This window comes from Mustela nivalis, assembly GCF_964662115.1.
Source record: "Mustela nivalis genome assembly, chromosome: 20".
Classification (NCBI taxonomy): Eukaryota; Metazoa; Chordata; class Mammalia; order Carnivora; family Mustelidae; genus Mustela; species Mustela nivalis.
In genome coordinates this window covers 2,644,583-2,661,200 of record NC_139039.1, presented here as the reverse complement: position 1 = coordinate 2,661,200, position 16,618 = coordinate 2,644,583, and the positions used below count along the sequence as shown (strand labels likewise).

General features: G+C 37.7%; 1 protein-coding gene across 12 annotated transcripts in view; it reads left to right on the top strand.

Annotated features, from left to right (window-relative positions):
* Positions 1-16,618, top strand: part of PSD3 (pleckstrin and Sec7 domain containing 3) — a 733,176-nt gene that overhangs the window by 359,822 nt on the left and 356,736 nt on the right. The window contains exon 1 of one of the 12 annotated variants that reach the window (XM_082715137.1): positions 13,067-13,176. The exons of 10 other annotated variants lie outside the window; for them this stretch is intronic. In XM_082715137.1, the coding sequence (XP_082571263.1) occupies positions 13,142-13,176 (35 nt within the window). In that variant the 5' untranslated portion in view covers positions 13,067-13,141. Of the gene's footprint in view, positions 1-13,066; positions 13,220-16,618 lie in introns of those variants that run through there. One more of the 12 variants, XM_082715139.1, reaches the window with a different exon arrangement.

The following is a 16,618-nucleotide window of genomic DNA, read 5'->3' as shown; positions in this document are numbered from 1 at the left end:
TCAGAAGTACTCCTCCCCCAGTGCCCTTTCCCTTGACCAAGAAACTTGTCATTTTCAGTTTACTTGAAAAAATATTTTCAGAAGCATTTGCAGAGACTGAGCCTACCCTTTGGGAAGGTCAGCTTTGTCACCAGTTATTTAAATTGTCATTTTTGCTCTGGATAATTATGTACTGAACAAAAAATTTTGGAATTGGAGTTGGAAGACATGACTCTAAGGGCAAGTCACACTTCTGGATATCAGTTGTTGTCATGTGAACAGTGAGTAGTTAGGTGATCTATTATTTGAAAGTTCAGCAGGTGCTTTCCTAAGTCCATGTGGTCTAACGGTTGGTGATTGTCCTAATTATGCTATAATTTCTTTGGACCACAGCAAGGATCTCAGATGTGAAAAGTGGTTATATGACCTGAATTCTGTTTGCTCAGCTATTAGGCTTAGTAAGCTTTCCTTTATCTAAAACGTATACCAAAATGGATGCCTTATTGTATTTCATTTGTACGTAAGGATACCTTTCTAAAAGACTTAAAAAAACTGCACTAGGAGGTTTTGACTATTGTTAAAAATGAGATGATATATGTAAAGGGCTATGTCAGAAAATGTGATTTCCTTTCTTCTCAACTGATTTTAAAGACTGTCTTTCTCTCTTTTTCTTTTTGTGGAGGGGGAGGTATTCACTAAATTTATTGTTTACTGTGTCCCTTTAATTCTCAGCTTATTTGCAGAGCAGATTGTCTTGTCTTGTGTCCAAGAACTGAATCTGTTCCAGCTCTTGTTACTAAACTACCTCTGAAATCCCACAATTTTAATTTTAAAATACCAAAATACTTGAGAAAAGTTAGATGGTAGATAGCTGATGTCATTTACATTAAGGAGCCCTGGGCTCACTCCCCTTGCATTGCGGGTGGTTTGATTTTAGGAGTTGATAGTGTGAAATCAAAGGGCAAATTAAGATGATCTATAGCTCCCTAAAGTTTGGTAACTCTTTTTGCATGGGAAAAGTAGTTTATTTCTAAATTATTCTTATACATGGTTCAGATGATTTATTCATTAAGCGAACACTTTGGTAAGAAACAACTGTGTGCCAACTGACTGGTAGGCACTGTTCTCCTGGTTTTCTTGCTTATTACCTCATTTGTTTAAAAATACATATTTTTAAAATCAAAGATGGTTTCAAGAAACATGTAACTTTCTAAAACGTATTCCTTGGGAAGGAAGGCACCCCTTTTCTGAGCACCACCTCCTCTCTTATGTGACTCAGTGATCCAGGGAAATTGTCTTAAGCATCATCTCATCTATTTTTAACAGATGATAAATGAAGATAGGAAGAACCTGGTTTAAGCATCATGCCTGGGAACATACAAAGTTGGCAATCGGCAATGCTGCTTTCCTTTTTAAGATAATGCATATGATGTTTTTATTTAGCAGTGATGGTTTTACTTTTCAAAGTTATTAAGAATTGATGTTCCTCTTGGATTCTGTCTTCTTTGCCATTTTTTGGTATTTGCTCCCCACTGTGCAATATTAAGGAGCAGGTAATGTTTAAAAATATATATACCTTGGGGAAAAATGTCTAGAGAGAGCTCACTGGTAAGTGTTTTGTACTGGTCAGAGCTTCTAGACTCCACAGTGAGGGAAGTGTTTGAAATTATTGAAGTAATTCTAATTGGTGGATATAAGTAACCAAAACTTCATGGTGGAGACTTCCAACTTTTTATGTAGGTTATAAGAGGAAGCATCCTAATTACTATTTTCAGGCATCTTCTAGTCAGGTTGCTTGGTGTGTTTAGACTAGAACATAGTCATTGACTTTCCTTTTTAAATTTTTCACAATTGGTTTTTAGGTTCTTTTAGAGAGTTTCTGTGCCAGTCCTTGTACTAGGCACTGAGACAGAAATGTGATGAAGATCTGGATTCAGCCCTAGAAACTTTACAGACCAGCTAGGGGACAGTAGTGAAGACATGATGCACAGTACGCAGTGGACATTTGTGCTCTGGGATGACTTAGGGGATTGCTGGAGTAGGCCTTGGATGACGCTGAGGGTCACAGAAACATTCTCCGAATTAGGGGAGGAACTGAAAAACAGGCTACTAACTTTGGAAGCTAATGTGTGTCTAACTAACAATCCATTTTGTTGTTGCTGTTTTATTGGTTTTCTTTTTAATTGTTGTGCTGTTTCTGACCATAGGTGTTTTGAGAATTGGAGTTGATTTGGGGGCTTTTGAGTGAGTGACTGCTTTGGATGTACAAGTGAGTTCAGGCCTCACCACTTCTCTTGCTCACTTTTGTCTAGCTTTAGTGTCCTCTCTGTGCTGTCCTTTGGACTTGCCAAACACAGACCTACACAGGCCTTAGTATTTGTTTGGAGCGCTCTTCCTAAAGATGATTTGCGAGGACACATCCTTTATTTTCCTTCAGTTTTCCACTCAGGTGGCATTTTCCTGGTGCCATGAATAAATCAGAAGTTCTAGCCTCCCCTCTTTCCTTACCTGGCTGTATTTATTTCCAAGGCATTTATCACCATCACTGTCTGAATGTTAGCTCCATGAGAGCAAGGACTTTTGCTCTTCAATGCTTTATTAACCCTTTAATATTTATCTAGAACAGTGTCTTACTCATAACAGATATTCAGCAGATATTTGTGGAAAGGTAAAAGGGCGGGACACAGAGAGGAGGACCTTCATTTGGCTTATTGTCTGTCTTTTATTTGAAGTTTAAACTACAAAGGTAGGGCTTTGTTACAGTCATTCTGTACTCCTAGCACCTAAAGTATGTCCAGCACATATTAATGCTTCAATAAGTTATTGCAGAGAGAATTATGCAAATTGATGTGTACACTTAATTAACTATACTAAGGACATTTAATCATATGGATGTCCCTTAAGAAGTAGACATTTTTGTTCTTATATGCCAGTGGTATACCTGAAGTGTATCTATTACCGCAGGAGGAAGGCCAGATAGCATATTGTTTAAGACCTTGATCTTTGCAGATCAAACTGCCTAGCTTGAGCTCCTATCCAGCTTTGCCATTGATTAGGATTGTGACCATGTGAAATTACTTTCCGTCTCCCTGTCTTAGTTTATTCCTCTGTTAAGTGGTGACGATAGTACCTATCATAGAGCTGTTAAAAGGGTTAGGTGAGTTCATATAAAGTGGTTAGAATAATGTACAGAGAACAGTAAGCATTATGGATGTGCTTACAAAATATATTAAAGACAAAAATGTATATGGATATTCTTGCTAACTCATTCATCATAGGCAATACAGAGTGGAAAAATCCCTTTTTATTCCCATAGCCCCAGAGGAGGATGATCCCGTTGATCTGTCTTCAGATGAGCTGGAATAATGTAAAGAGATGAAAGCAGGAAGTGACTGAGATAAGATTTTATTTCCTTGGGGGATGATCTTCCTGCTTTCTTTGCACTGATCTTCCTACACTCTTCTTAGGGAGCTCATTTTTTCTCTTTAAAATTATACGCAAAATTTATTAAGCAAATCTGATAAACCTCTGTCAAATATGGCAGCTTTCAGGGTACTTGCAGTAGGTAGCACTCAGGGAAAACTCCATATAGAGAGGATATGCTGACAGGCCACCGTAGTAAGAATTGCATGGACTTTGTGAAAACGAAGAAGCAAAAACTTGCATTGACTGGATCATGCCCCCAGAGGAGTGTGAAGGGTGAAGAGTAAAATTATTTATTGAAAATTAATGCCTCTAAGGTAAATGCAGGCTATTTCATTCACTTGGTGTTTGGGCAGTTTCTGTACCCCTTTGCATGTTGGTGCCCTCTCCTGGAAGACTGCAGAAGGTGTTTGCAAGATGAGACTGAGGGTCCCTGCATTGGCCCTGTCAGACACTGAGGGACACCGAAGGTCAGCTGTGTAGTTATGAGAGCACTGAAGAAGTGTAGCAAAACTGTGATGTGGGGCCGTGAAAACAGGTGATTATAAAAATTTGAAGAGAGGGCAGGAAACATGAAGAGTGATGATACAAATTAGATATAACCAACTATGGAAAGTATTCATAAAGCCTCTTGTTCTTCTGAAGATGGAAGTTAGAAGAGGAAGAGAGAGGAAAGTATAGAACTGAGTTAATGTTCCCTAGCTAGATAATATTATTTAGTACCTGGACCTGCAAAGGTGCGTGTTGGGGAGGGTATGATCAGGCTAAATTTGTACTTACACGTATACTTTTGAATGGTTGTAATATTTAGTTTTAGGAATGGGATACTTATAATTGTAACTTATTTATCCGCAGTGGTTATTATTCTCAAGGAAATTACATTAAAAAGAAGTTAAGTTCTAAGTTGAGACCTCTAGCAGAGATTGATTTAAAAAAAAAAATTGACTTGAATTCGTATACATCATCTAACTCTAGCCACTGCTGACAAGATAGATCTATGCTTAGCGAAATAAGTCAAGCAGAGAAAGACAACTATCATATGATCTCCCTGATATGAGGAAGTGGTGATGCAACATGGGGGCTTAAGTGGGTACCAGAAGAATAAATGAAACAAGATGGGATTGGGAGGGAGACAAACCATAAGTGACTCTTAATCTCACAAAACAAACTGAGGGTTGCTGGGGGGAGGGGGTTTGGGAGAAGGGGGTGGGATTATGGACATTGGGGAGGGTATGTGCTTTGGTGAGTGCTGTGAAGTATGTAAACCTGGTGATTCACAGACCTGTACCCCTGGGGATAAAAATATATGTTTATAAAAAATAAAAAATTATATTTAAAAAAAAAAAAAAGATAGATCTATGCCTGACTTGCTTTAGGTACCACTTGACCTGTGTGCTTAGTGGCAAACAGGGATTCACAGGATTGGTTTAGATGCAAAGCCTTTTTTATTTTCTTTTAAATTCCAGTATAATTAACATAGTGTTATATTAGTTTCAGGTATATAATATAGTAATTCAACACTTCCCCACATCACTGTGTGCTCACCATGCCAAGAACACTCCTTTGTCCCCATCATTTACTTCACTCATCCCTTCCCCCTTCCAGAGTGGCTGCAGCAGCATGCATATCCACCAACAGTGAATAGGGTTGCTTTTTTTTTCATATCCCTGCCAACACTTGTTGTTTCTTGTGTTTTTGATTTCAGTCATTCTGACAAGTACGAGGTGTTATTCACTGTAGTTTTGATTTGCATTTCCCTGATAGTGAGTGATGCTGAGCATCTTTTCATATGTCTCTTGGCCATCTGGATGTCTTTGGAGAAATGTCTATTCATGTATTCTGCCCACTTTTAATTAGATTGCTTTTGGGGTGTTGTTTATTTTTGTTTTTGTTCTTGTTTTTTAAGATTTTATTTATTTATTTGACAGTGAGAGATCACTAGTAGGCAGAGAGGCAGGCCCAGACAGGGGGGGAGCAGGCTTTCTGCTAAGCAGAGAGCCTGATGTGGGGCTTGATTCCAGGACCCTGAGATTATGACCTGAGCCGAAGGCAGAGGCTTACCCCACTGAGCCACCCAGGCACCCCTGGGTGTTGAGTTTTGTAAGTTCTTCATATATTTGGATACTAACCCTTCATCGGGTATGTCATTTGCAAATATCTTCTCTCATTCTGTAGGTTGTCTTTTAGTTTTGATTGTTTCCTTTGCTGTACAGAAGTCTTTTATTTTGAGATAATTCCAATAATTTAGTTTTGCTTTTATTTCCCTTGTCTCAGGAGACATAACTAGAAAAATGTTGTTATAGCCAAAGTCAGAGAAATTACTGCCTGTGCTCTCTTCTAAGATTTTTATGGTTTCAGGTTTCACATTTAGGTCTTTAATCCATTTTGAGTATATTATTGTGTATGGTATAAGAAAGTGGTCCAGTTTCATTCTTTTGCATGTAGCTGTCCAGTTTTCCCAATAACTTTTCTTGAAGAGCCTGTCTTTTCTTACTGATTATTCTTTCCTTCCTTCACAAAGTTTAATTGGCCATATAGTTGTAGGTTTATTTCTGGGTTTTCTGTTATGTTCCACTGAACTATGTGTCTATTGTTGTAACAGTACCATACTGTTGTGATCACTACAGCTTTGTGTAATGCGACTTGAAGTTTGGAATTGTAATACCTCCAGCTTTGCTTTTGTTTTTCAAGATTGCTTTGGGTTATTTGAGGTCTTTTGTGTTTCCATACAAATTTTAGGATTGTGTATTCCAGTTCTGTGAACAATGCTGTTGGTGTTTTGATAGGGATTACATTACATTTGTAGATTTCTTTGGATAATAGAGATATTTTAGAAATATTTGTTCTTTGGATTCATGAGCATGGAATATCTTTCTATTTGTTTGTGTCATCTTTAGTTTATTTCATCAGTGTTTTAAGTTTTCAGAGTACAGGTCTTTTATTTCTTTGGTTATGTTTATTTCCTAGGTATCTTATTATTTTTAGTACAATTATAAATGGGACTTTCTCTCTTTATTCTTTCTTTCTTTCTTTCTTTCTTTCTTTCTTTCTTTCTTTCTTTCTTTCTTTCTTTCTTTCTTTTTTTCCCTAAGTTTTTATTTAAATTCCAGTTAGTTGTGGGGTGCCTGGATGGCTCTGTTGGGTAAGTGTCTGACTCTTGGTTTAGGCTCAGGTCATCATTTCAGGGTCATGAGATCAAGTCCTGCATTGGGCTTTGGGTTCAGCATGGAGTCTCTTGTTCCTCTTCCTCTGCCCCTCCCCCTGCTCACGTGTGCACACACTCTGTCTCTATCAAATAAAAAAATAAAATCTTTAAAAAAATAAATTCAATTAGTTGGGATTGTTTATCTAATTTCTTTCTTTTTTTAATTTTTTTAAAGCTTTTATTTATTTATTCGACAGAGAGAGATCACAAGTAGGCAGAGAGGAAGGCAGAGAGAGAGGAGGAAGCAGGCTCCCTGCTGAGCAGAGAGCCCGATGCGGGACTCTATCCCAGGACCCTGAGATCATGACCTGAGCTGAAGGCAGCGGCTTAACCCACTGAACCACCCAGGCGCCCTCTAATTTCTCTTTCTGCTGTTTCATTATTGGTGTATAAAATGCAAGAGATAGCTCCACGTTGATTTTTGTACCCTGGGACTCTACTGAATTTATCATTTCTGGAAGTTTTTTGTGAAGTCTTACAGTTTTTCTGTATAGAGTATCTTGTCATCTGCAAATAGTGAAAATTTGACTTCTTCTTTGCCAGTTTGGATGCCTTTTATTTCTTTGTGTTGTCTAATTGCTGAGGCTAGGACATCTAGTACTATTTTGAATAAAACTGGTGAGAGTGGACATCCTTGTTGTGTTCTTGACCTTAGAGAGAAGTCTCAGTTTTTCCCTTTTGAGTTTGATATTCACTGTGGGTTTTTCATAGATGGCCTTTAGTATGTTAAGGTATGTTCCCTCTAAACCTACTTTAATGAAGATTTTTTAAAATCATGAATGGATGTTCTTCTTTGTCTAGTGTTTTTAGTGCATGTATTGAGATGATCATATGGCTTTTATCCTTTTGTTGATGGGTACACCAACTCTTGATATGACACTATTTAACAAACTGTTCACAATAGTAAAAATGTAGTAATTATTCATATAAGGATTATCCACTTAGTGGAGTATCTGTTGCCAGTTGTGTTGGTCAGAGTTCCTGCATACCCTCATTGGCAAAATCCTTGCTCACTTTTTGTTGCCCAGTGATTGTATAGTAATACTAATTCAGTGCAGTAAAAGTGTAGACAGAAGATAAATTTTTGCTTAAAAATTATTTATTGTGTTCTAAAATGTGTAGAACAGCTTTAATATGAATAATTAGAAGATGGTTTAAGATCCCATTGAAAGGTAATTCAGTGCTTCATATTTTTTAAATTAACATTGAGGATTTCCCCCCCCCCCCAGTATGAAGGGGCAGAATATAGCACTTTTAAAACATTATTTTTCAGTCATAACTTTTCCTCAATAATATAACCATAGTGATAGAAAACTGATCATTTTTAAGTATCAGATAAATTTAAAAAACCAGAAACAATTTCAGATAATTATGATTGAACTAATAATAAAACATATCTTGAGTTATCAGGTGGTTATTTGGGAATGCTTTTGCATTGATGTCTTTTGTTTAATGATAGATTGTGTCATTGAATGGGCCTCAATAGGGGGAAGTACTAAGAAATAGTCTGGTAAGTGCTACAGAAAAGCAGCCATTGTCACTAGTTTTCTTGTTATATAGAATTGTATGTGACTATTATTTGTTGTCTGTCTTATTTTAGTTGGTAGGGATTTCAGAGAGAAAAAGCAAAGATGTGCTAGTTCAGTCAATTCTTGGCTTCTAAAAATTTGGCATTCCTTCTTATAAATTGTCTTTGGAAGGATAGACTTGATTTCATTCTGTGTTACTGTAAATATTCTCTCCAAGGGTTTTAAGCTTTCTTCCTTATAATTGTATTGCATTTGGCAGTAATAGCATCCTTGACTAAATCCCAGGTGTGATGTAGTGGACTCTAGCAGTTTAGTTAGTCCCTTTTACAAGTCTTTCTTTTCTCATGTGTCAATGGGCCAAGTAATACCTCCTCCTCCAGGTCAAAGGAGGGTGTGTTTTGATGAGTTTATGCTTTATTTGTGCATGTATGCATTCATTTATTTAGAGTGTTGATGCCTTCATTTCAAATAAATGAAAATTTATTAAATTAGAAAATTTGATTTTGGAGAAACATGAAGGGGTGTAATATCTTGGCATGGGGGATAAGCTTGTGTTTTTCTGTGTAGAAGTGTTTGCATATTGTCTAAATTCAGACCACCCCATTTCCCCTGAGTGCGTAGTGCATAAACACAGTCACTAACCGATATGGTCAGCTTCAGACTGTCTACTTATGAATTTACAGGGATATGGAATGCAGTTGCCCCTTTTATTTCCTTTTGTCAGGGTAGAGAGTGATATAGTGTAAAGGCAGTGAGGTAACATGGCCAAAGGCTGTATCTCATGAAAGATGTAAACTCAGAATATGCAGTGGCATTTTAATAGCATTCCAGGAGAACAGGTTAGTCCATCTGTGAATGATTCACTCTTCCTTTCTTGCCCACTGGAATTGGGATTCACTGATTTGTTCACGGAAGCTTCTGTGCAAATAATAGCTCGTAAATGTTTTTGTATCACTTTCCTCCTTATTTATTATCAAGCCAGGCATCTAGTAATAGTTGCTTTGCAGATGATTCATCTCAAAGTTTTATAATGTAGTTGTATTAAAATTGACTTGATACTATTACAGCAAAATTACATCCTCGTTTGAGAGCCAGGCCAGAAAATCTCCAGTTTAATATGAAAAATCAAAACAAAATAAAAAACTCAAAAAGCAAAAAAGCAAAAAGAAAAGAAATAACCCTGCATAATCTGTGTTATGCCCCTAGAGGAGTATGAAGCTCTAGAAGAGTAAAGATTCTAATTACTGCAAATAAATGCTTCCAAGGCAAATTGGTAAGTTTGGTCAGCTTCTGTACCACTGCCTTGCACGTTGGTGCCCCTTTCTGTAATACTGAATGCAGGACTAAGTAAAATAAATGGGCTTTAAAAAAATATCCTGAGCTAGAACCTCCAGGTGACACTTACAATTCTTCATTTGTAAAGACTGAATTACGTTTTCCATGCCAAACAGAACTAGCCATTAGTAGTTTCTATGGTTAGATTTTGTCAATGGTTCTCTAAAATTATAAAGTCCCTGAAATCATTTATAAGTAAAATGCAGTCCCATCTAGAGAGATGTATTCTATGTAAATGTCAAAAGTGGGTTCATTTGAGGCAGTTTTCTTTAGAGAAAAGTACTAATTTCTACTGAGAGCCAGTTAACATTTGTGTACAGTACAAATAACATTTACATTTAATAAAATACTGCCTGAGGTAATTATTTCATGTGATCATCTAAATAACCAAGTAATAATCTTAAAGATATAGGGAGTAGTAGCTGTGAAGAAAATGGGTCTGGTGATGGCAGCTAACACTTACTGTTCACTATGTGCCAAACACTAGTAGGTAAGCATTTATGTGGATCTTCTCATTTAATCTGCACAACATCTTGGGAAGTTGGTACTGTTCTCTCCATTTTGTAGATGAAGAAACTGAGGCTCACAAAGAAAATAATGAATTTCCCCTTTCTGGTGACTGATAGAACCAGTGTTTGAACCTTGGTGGTCTAACTGGAACTTTTTGGCAGATACTTGCTTTTAGCATCTTATAAACTAATAATTGTTACTGGCAAACTAAGCACTTGCATGTGGAATCTCATTAATACATGAAAGGAGACCTCCTAATTCTTCTGTCATAATGAATTTGTGTTGAGATGAATATAGATGTATTTCTTTGTCACACATTTCTGGGCTCCTTGGTCATATTGGATATTACAGCTTCTTACCAGGTGATCTATCCTCATTAGTGGAGGGGACTGCTATGCCTGTACTGAGTTCCTACTGTAGTGGCATAGCTGCTGTGGCTACTACACAACTCTGCCTAAATATTCCGTAGACCCCTTATGCTATTACATCTTCGAATCAAATTCATGATCTTTTCTCTTTCTGTCTCTTGTTGCTGTATGTGCGCGTGCTCCTTTGCCCCTCACACACTGTGACACTCCCCATCTTCTTCCTCTTTATTTGTTATCTTGGTTGGTGACAACATATTCTTCCCAGCTTCTAAGTCAGAGTTAGCCTTCTGCTCTCCCTTTGAACACAGCTTCACACCCATTCCAAATCACTCAATATGTGCTTTCAGTTTACTTTCTAAATCTCTTTCAGAACAGGTTATTATTACTTTTTAAAGATTTGTTTATTTGAGGGAAAGAGCATGCACAGGGGGAGGGGTGGAGGGAGAAGGAAAGAGTCTCAAGTAGACTATGTGCTGAGTGTGGAGCCCGAGGCAGGCCAGTCTCTTGACTCCGAGATCGTGACTTGAGTGGAAATTGAGAGGTTCATCACTTTACCAACCGCCCCTCGGAGCAGGTATTTTTTGTTGTTGTTGTTTAATATTCACATGAATTATCTTTTAATTCAGGTTCTTATCGCCTAGCCTGAGTATTTTGATAGCTTTCCTAGCTGATTTCCTTGCCCTCCATTTTGTCTCCCTATAGTTTTTCCCTCATGGTACAAAGGAAAGTGATCTCATAAAAATCCAAGTCTGGTGGGGTGCCTGGGTGGCTTAACCATCTGACTCTTGGTTTCTGCTCATGTCATGATCTTAGGGTTTTGAGATTGAGCCCTGAGCTGAGCTCTGCCCTTGAAAATGGAGCCTGCTTAAAACTGTCTTTTCCTCTCTCTTAAAAAAAAAAAAAAAAAAAATCCAAGTCCGATAATTACCATTTCTCCTCTTTGGACCTATAGTGAGTTTCCATGGGTTACGGTTGTGGCTTAAAATCCTGATAACATCAGAATCTTCTTGGAGCTTAAAAAAGAAAAAGAAAATGTGAAGGCCCACCTCAGGCCAACAGTCTGAGAATTCCCTGGAGTAGGCCCCAGGCATATTGTCTTTTAATTCTTGTATCTCCTTGGATGTCTAATGGAAATATCAAAGTCAGTGTATCAAAAATGGAGCTTCTGGGGGCGCCTGGTTGGCTGAGTCGTTACGTATCTGCCTTTGGCTCAGGTCCTGATCCCAGGGTCCTGGGATTGAGCCCCACTTCCTGTTCGGTGGGAATCCTGCTTCTCCCTCTCCCATTCCCTGTGTTTTCTCTCTCACTGTGTCGCTCTCTGTCAAATAAATAAAATATTTAAAAAAGTAAAATGGAACTTCTTTCTCTTAAAACCTGTGCCAACTTTGGTTTCCTTATATTAAGTGCTGACAGCTCTACCCTTCAAGTTGCTGGGACCTCCCATGACCATTTTATAAATAAAAATATATCTACCTCTCTCCCCAGACTGAGATTCTTGATCTCTATTTTTTTGTTCTATTTTTTTCCATAGCAGTTATTACCTTCTAACATACTACACACACACACACACACACACACACACACACACATACACACACACACACACACACACATATTTTTTTTCTTTTATTATGTTTGTTGTTTATTTTCAGCTCTCCTGGGGTAGAAGTGTTTTCTTTCGTTTGCTGAAGTATTCCTAAGTAGGAAGCACCTAAACACATTGTCTGACACATGGTAAGGAATTTGTTAATATTTGTAGAATCAGCAAAAACAACCATACCAGAAAATGACTACCAGTAGCAAAATTAGTAGTAGTAGAGGATATAAAGGACTTGGGTACTGAAGTACCATTGTCCATGTCCAGCTCTGTGCCTCAGTTTCCATCTATGAAATGGGTATACAACTATCTACTTTATAAGACTGCTGAGGGTTAGATGAGACAATCTCTAGGAAGCACTTATCTGGCACAAAGTAAGTGCTTAACCAGGGTGAGATGCTGTTAGGTGAATGGGTACCTCTGGGGGTACTGTAGCTGTTCTGAATAATTTCTCATTTATATTTCCTCCAAGATTAGATGATATGCTCTCTGCAGTGCCTGAGACATAAATGCTTGATGGCCAGTAAGATTCCTTTCTTTTCTCAAAGGCAATTTTATACTTCAGAATTTAAATGTATCTTGCTTATGATATACTTAAAACTCTTTTTTGACTGAGATTCATTCTTGCCATGAAAGCTAATGCATTTGTACTGGCTTCCCTAAATCTGTTGGTTCCATACTTTTGTGTCTGTATTTGCAGCATGAAAAATGTTGCCAGGGTCATATTGTACCCTCTGGTCCTTTCATTCCACTTGCAACTCTTCAACTCCTTGGGATTCTTCTGACTGGCCTTTACCTAGCCTGTACAGTATAAAATTGGACTAGGTGCTGTTTGTTGTTGTTTTCTATGTACAACTCCCCAATATACTTTATAAATGGTGGGATATGGGAAGCTTAGACACTTTAACCTAGTTCACTTTTTATCCTACTTTTATTACCTCAATTCAATACAAATTTAAAGAACTTTTTAAAATTAATATTCAAAGTAAATACGACACCAGAAAATCTAACTGGTACCCTCTGCTGATGTCAGTCTCTTCTAGAACATTCCAGGATTGGTCATAATGAACTAGAAAGTCCGCGCCATGTGTCATTGATAGTATAGCAGAGAAGACAGTGGAGACAGTGGATACAGCCAGTTGCTCAGTTCTTGCATCGTTTTAGCAGGTGGCTATTGAATAACCGGCCTACTGTCATGATGTACATAACAGAGCGAAATTCAAGATTTTGGTAGGTGAGAGAGGAGACTTTTAAAAGAAGAGCTAGAATAAAGGTAATTTATCAAGTGCTCTGAGAATGCAGGTGGAAGGAGCTGGGGTATGATTCTTTGTAAAGTTATCTCACTTGGGGTCTTGTAGGGTCAAAAGAATTTGCAAAATTTGGGGCACCCCAGAATTTTAGCATAGGTGTAACAAAAGGGGCAAAAGGAACAAGATGGAAAAGCACAGTAATATCCCCGTAGGGCCCAAGCATGAGTTAAATGGTAGATGATAAATCTAAATGAGCAGTTGGGATCAGCTTGTGAATGGTCTTATCTGACATGCTACAGATATGGATTTTTATCATTTTTTATAGTTTTTTTTTAAATTAATATATAATGTATTATATTGCCCAGGGGTACAAGTCTGTGAATTTTTAGGCTTACACACTTTACAGCACTCACCATAGCATATACCCTCCCCAATGTCCATAACCCAACCACCCTCTCCATACCTCAGTTTGTTTTGTGAAATTAAGAATCTCTTATGGTCTGTCTCCCTCCCAATCCCATCTTGTTTCATTTTTTCCTCATACCCCCCAAACCCCCCACTTTGCCTCTCAACTTCTCATATCAGGGAGATCATATGATAGTTGTCTTTCTCTGATTGACTTATTTTGCTCAGCATAATACCCTCTAGTTCCATCCACTTGGTTGCAAATGACAAGATTTTATTTCTTTTGATTGCTGCATAGTATTCCATTGTATATATATACCCCTTCTTCTTTATCCATTCATCTGTTGATGGACATCTAGGTTCTTTCCATAGTTTGGCTTTTGTGGAAATTGCTGCTATAAACATTCGGGGACTTGTGCCCCTTCGGGATCGCTACACTTGTATCTTTAGGGTAAATACCCAGTAGTGCGATTATAGTAGTGCAATTGCTGGGTTATAGGGTAGCTCTATTTTCAACGTTTTGAGTAACCTTCTTGCTATTTTCCAGAGGGGCTGCACCAGCTTGCATTCCCACCAACAGTATAGGAGGGTTCCCCTTTTTCCGCATCCTCGCCAGCTTCTGTCATTTCCTGACTGGTTAATTTTAGCCATTCTTCCTAGTGTGAGGTGGTATCTCATTGTGGTTTTGATTTGTATTTCCCTGATGCTGAGTGATGTGCACTCAGTGATGAGCATTTTTTCATGTGTCTGTTGGCCATCTGGATATCTTCTTTGCAGAAATGTCTGTTCATGTCCCTGCCCATTTCTTGATTGGATAATTTATTCTTTGGGTGTTGAGTTTGAAAGTTCTTTAAAGATTTTGGATACTAGCCCTTTATCTATCTGATATGTCATTTACGGATATGTTCTCCCATTCTGTCAGTTGTCTTTTGGTTGTGTTGACTGTTTCCTTTGCTGTGCAAAAGCTTTTGATCTTGATGAAGTCCCAGTAGTTCATTTTTGCCCTTGCTTCCCTTGCCTTTGGCGATGTTTCTAGGAAGAAGTTGCTGCAGCTGAGGTCAAAGAGGTTGCTGCCTGTGTTCTTCTTAAGGAATTTGATGGATTCCTGTCTCACATTGAGGTCTTTCATCCATTTGGAGTATATTTTTGTTTGTGGTGTAAGGAAATGGTCCAGTTTCATTTTTCTGCATGTGGCTATTCAATTTTCCCAACACCATTTGTTGAAGAGACTGTCTTTTTTCCATTGGACATTCTTTCCATTCTTTGTAAAAGATTAGTTGAACATAGAGTTGAAGGTCTATTTCTGGGCTCTCTCTTCTGTTCCATTGATCTATGTGTCTGTTTTTGTGCCAGTACCATACTGTCTTGGTGATGATAGCTTTGTAATAGAGCTTGAAGTCTGGAATTGTGATGCCACCAGACTTTGGCTTTCTTTTTCAACATTCCTGTGGCTATTTGAGGTCTTTTCTGGTTCCATATAGATTTTAGGATTATTTGTTCCATTTCCTTGAAAAAAATTGATGGTATTTTGATAGGGATTACATTGATGTGCAGATTGCTTTAGGTAACATAGACATTTTCATAGTATTCGTTCTTCCTATCCATGAGCATGGAACATTTTTCCATTTCTTTGTGTCTCCCTCAGTTTCTTTCATGAGTACCTTATAGTTTTGAGTATAAATTCTTTGACTCTTTGGTTAGGTTTATTCATAGGTATTATGGTTTGGGATGCAATTTATCTTTCTTCTGTCTTATTGTTGGTGTAAAAAAATGCAAATGATTTCTGTGCATTGATTTTATATCCTGACACTTTACTGAATTCCTACACAAGTTCTAGCAGATTTGGAGTGGAGTCTTTTGGGTTTTCCACATAAAGTATCATACCATCTGCAAAGAATGAGAGTTTGATGACTTCTTTGCCCATTTGGATGCATTTAATTTCTTTTTGTTGTCTGAGGGCTGAGGCTAGGACTGTTGAATAGCAGTGGTGATAATGGACATCCCTGCCATGTTCCTGACCTTAGCGGAAATGCTCTAAGTTTTTCTCCATTGAGAATGATATTTGCAGTGGGTTTTTCATAAATGGCTTTGAGGATATTAAGGTATGTACCCTCTACCCCTACACTTTGAAGAGTTTTGATCAAGAAAGGATGCTGTACTTTGTCAAATGCTATACTTTGTCAAATGCTTTTTCAGCATCTATTGAGAGTATCATATGGTTCTTGTTCTTTCTTTTATTAATGTATTGTATCACATTGATTGATTTGCAGATGTTGAACCAAACTTGCAGCCCTGGAATAAATCCCTCTTGGTCGTGGGGAATAATCCTTTTAATGTACTGTTGGATCCTATTGGCTGGTATTTTGGTGAGAATTTTTGTATCTGTGTTCATCAAGGATATTGGTCTGTAATTCTCTTTTTTGATGGCATCCTTGTCTGGTTTTGGGATCAAGGTAATGCTGGCTTCATAAAATGAGTTTGGAAGTTTTCCTTCCATTTCTATTTTTTGGAACAGTTTCAGGAGAATAGGTATTAATTATTCTTGAAATGTGTGGTAGAATTCCTCCAGGAAGCCCTCTGGCCCTGGGTTCTTGTTTGTTGGGAGATTTTTGGTGACTGCTTTAGTCTCCTTACTGATTATGGGTCTGTTCAGGTTTTCTGTTTCTTCCTGGTTCAGTTGTGGTAGTTTATAGTCTCTAGGAATGCATACATTTCTTCCAAATTGTCAAATTTGCTGGCGTATAGTTGCTCATAGCATGTTTTTATAATTGTTTGTATTTCTTTGGTGTTGGTTGTGATCTCTCCTCTTTCATTCATGATTTTTATTTATTTGGGTCCTTTTCTCTTTTCTTTTTGTAAGTCTGGCCAAGGGTTTATCAATTTTATTATTTCTTTCCAAGAACCAGCTCCTAGTTTCATATTTCTCTTCTCCTTCTTGGTTTAGGCTTTCTTTGCTGTTCTTTGTCCAGCTCGTTTAGGTGTAGGGTTAGGTTGTGTATTTGAGACCTTTCTTGTTT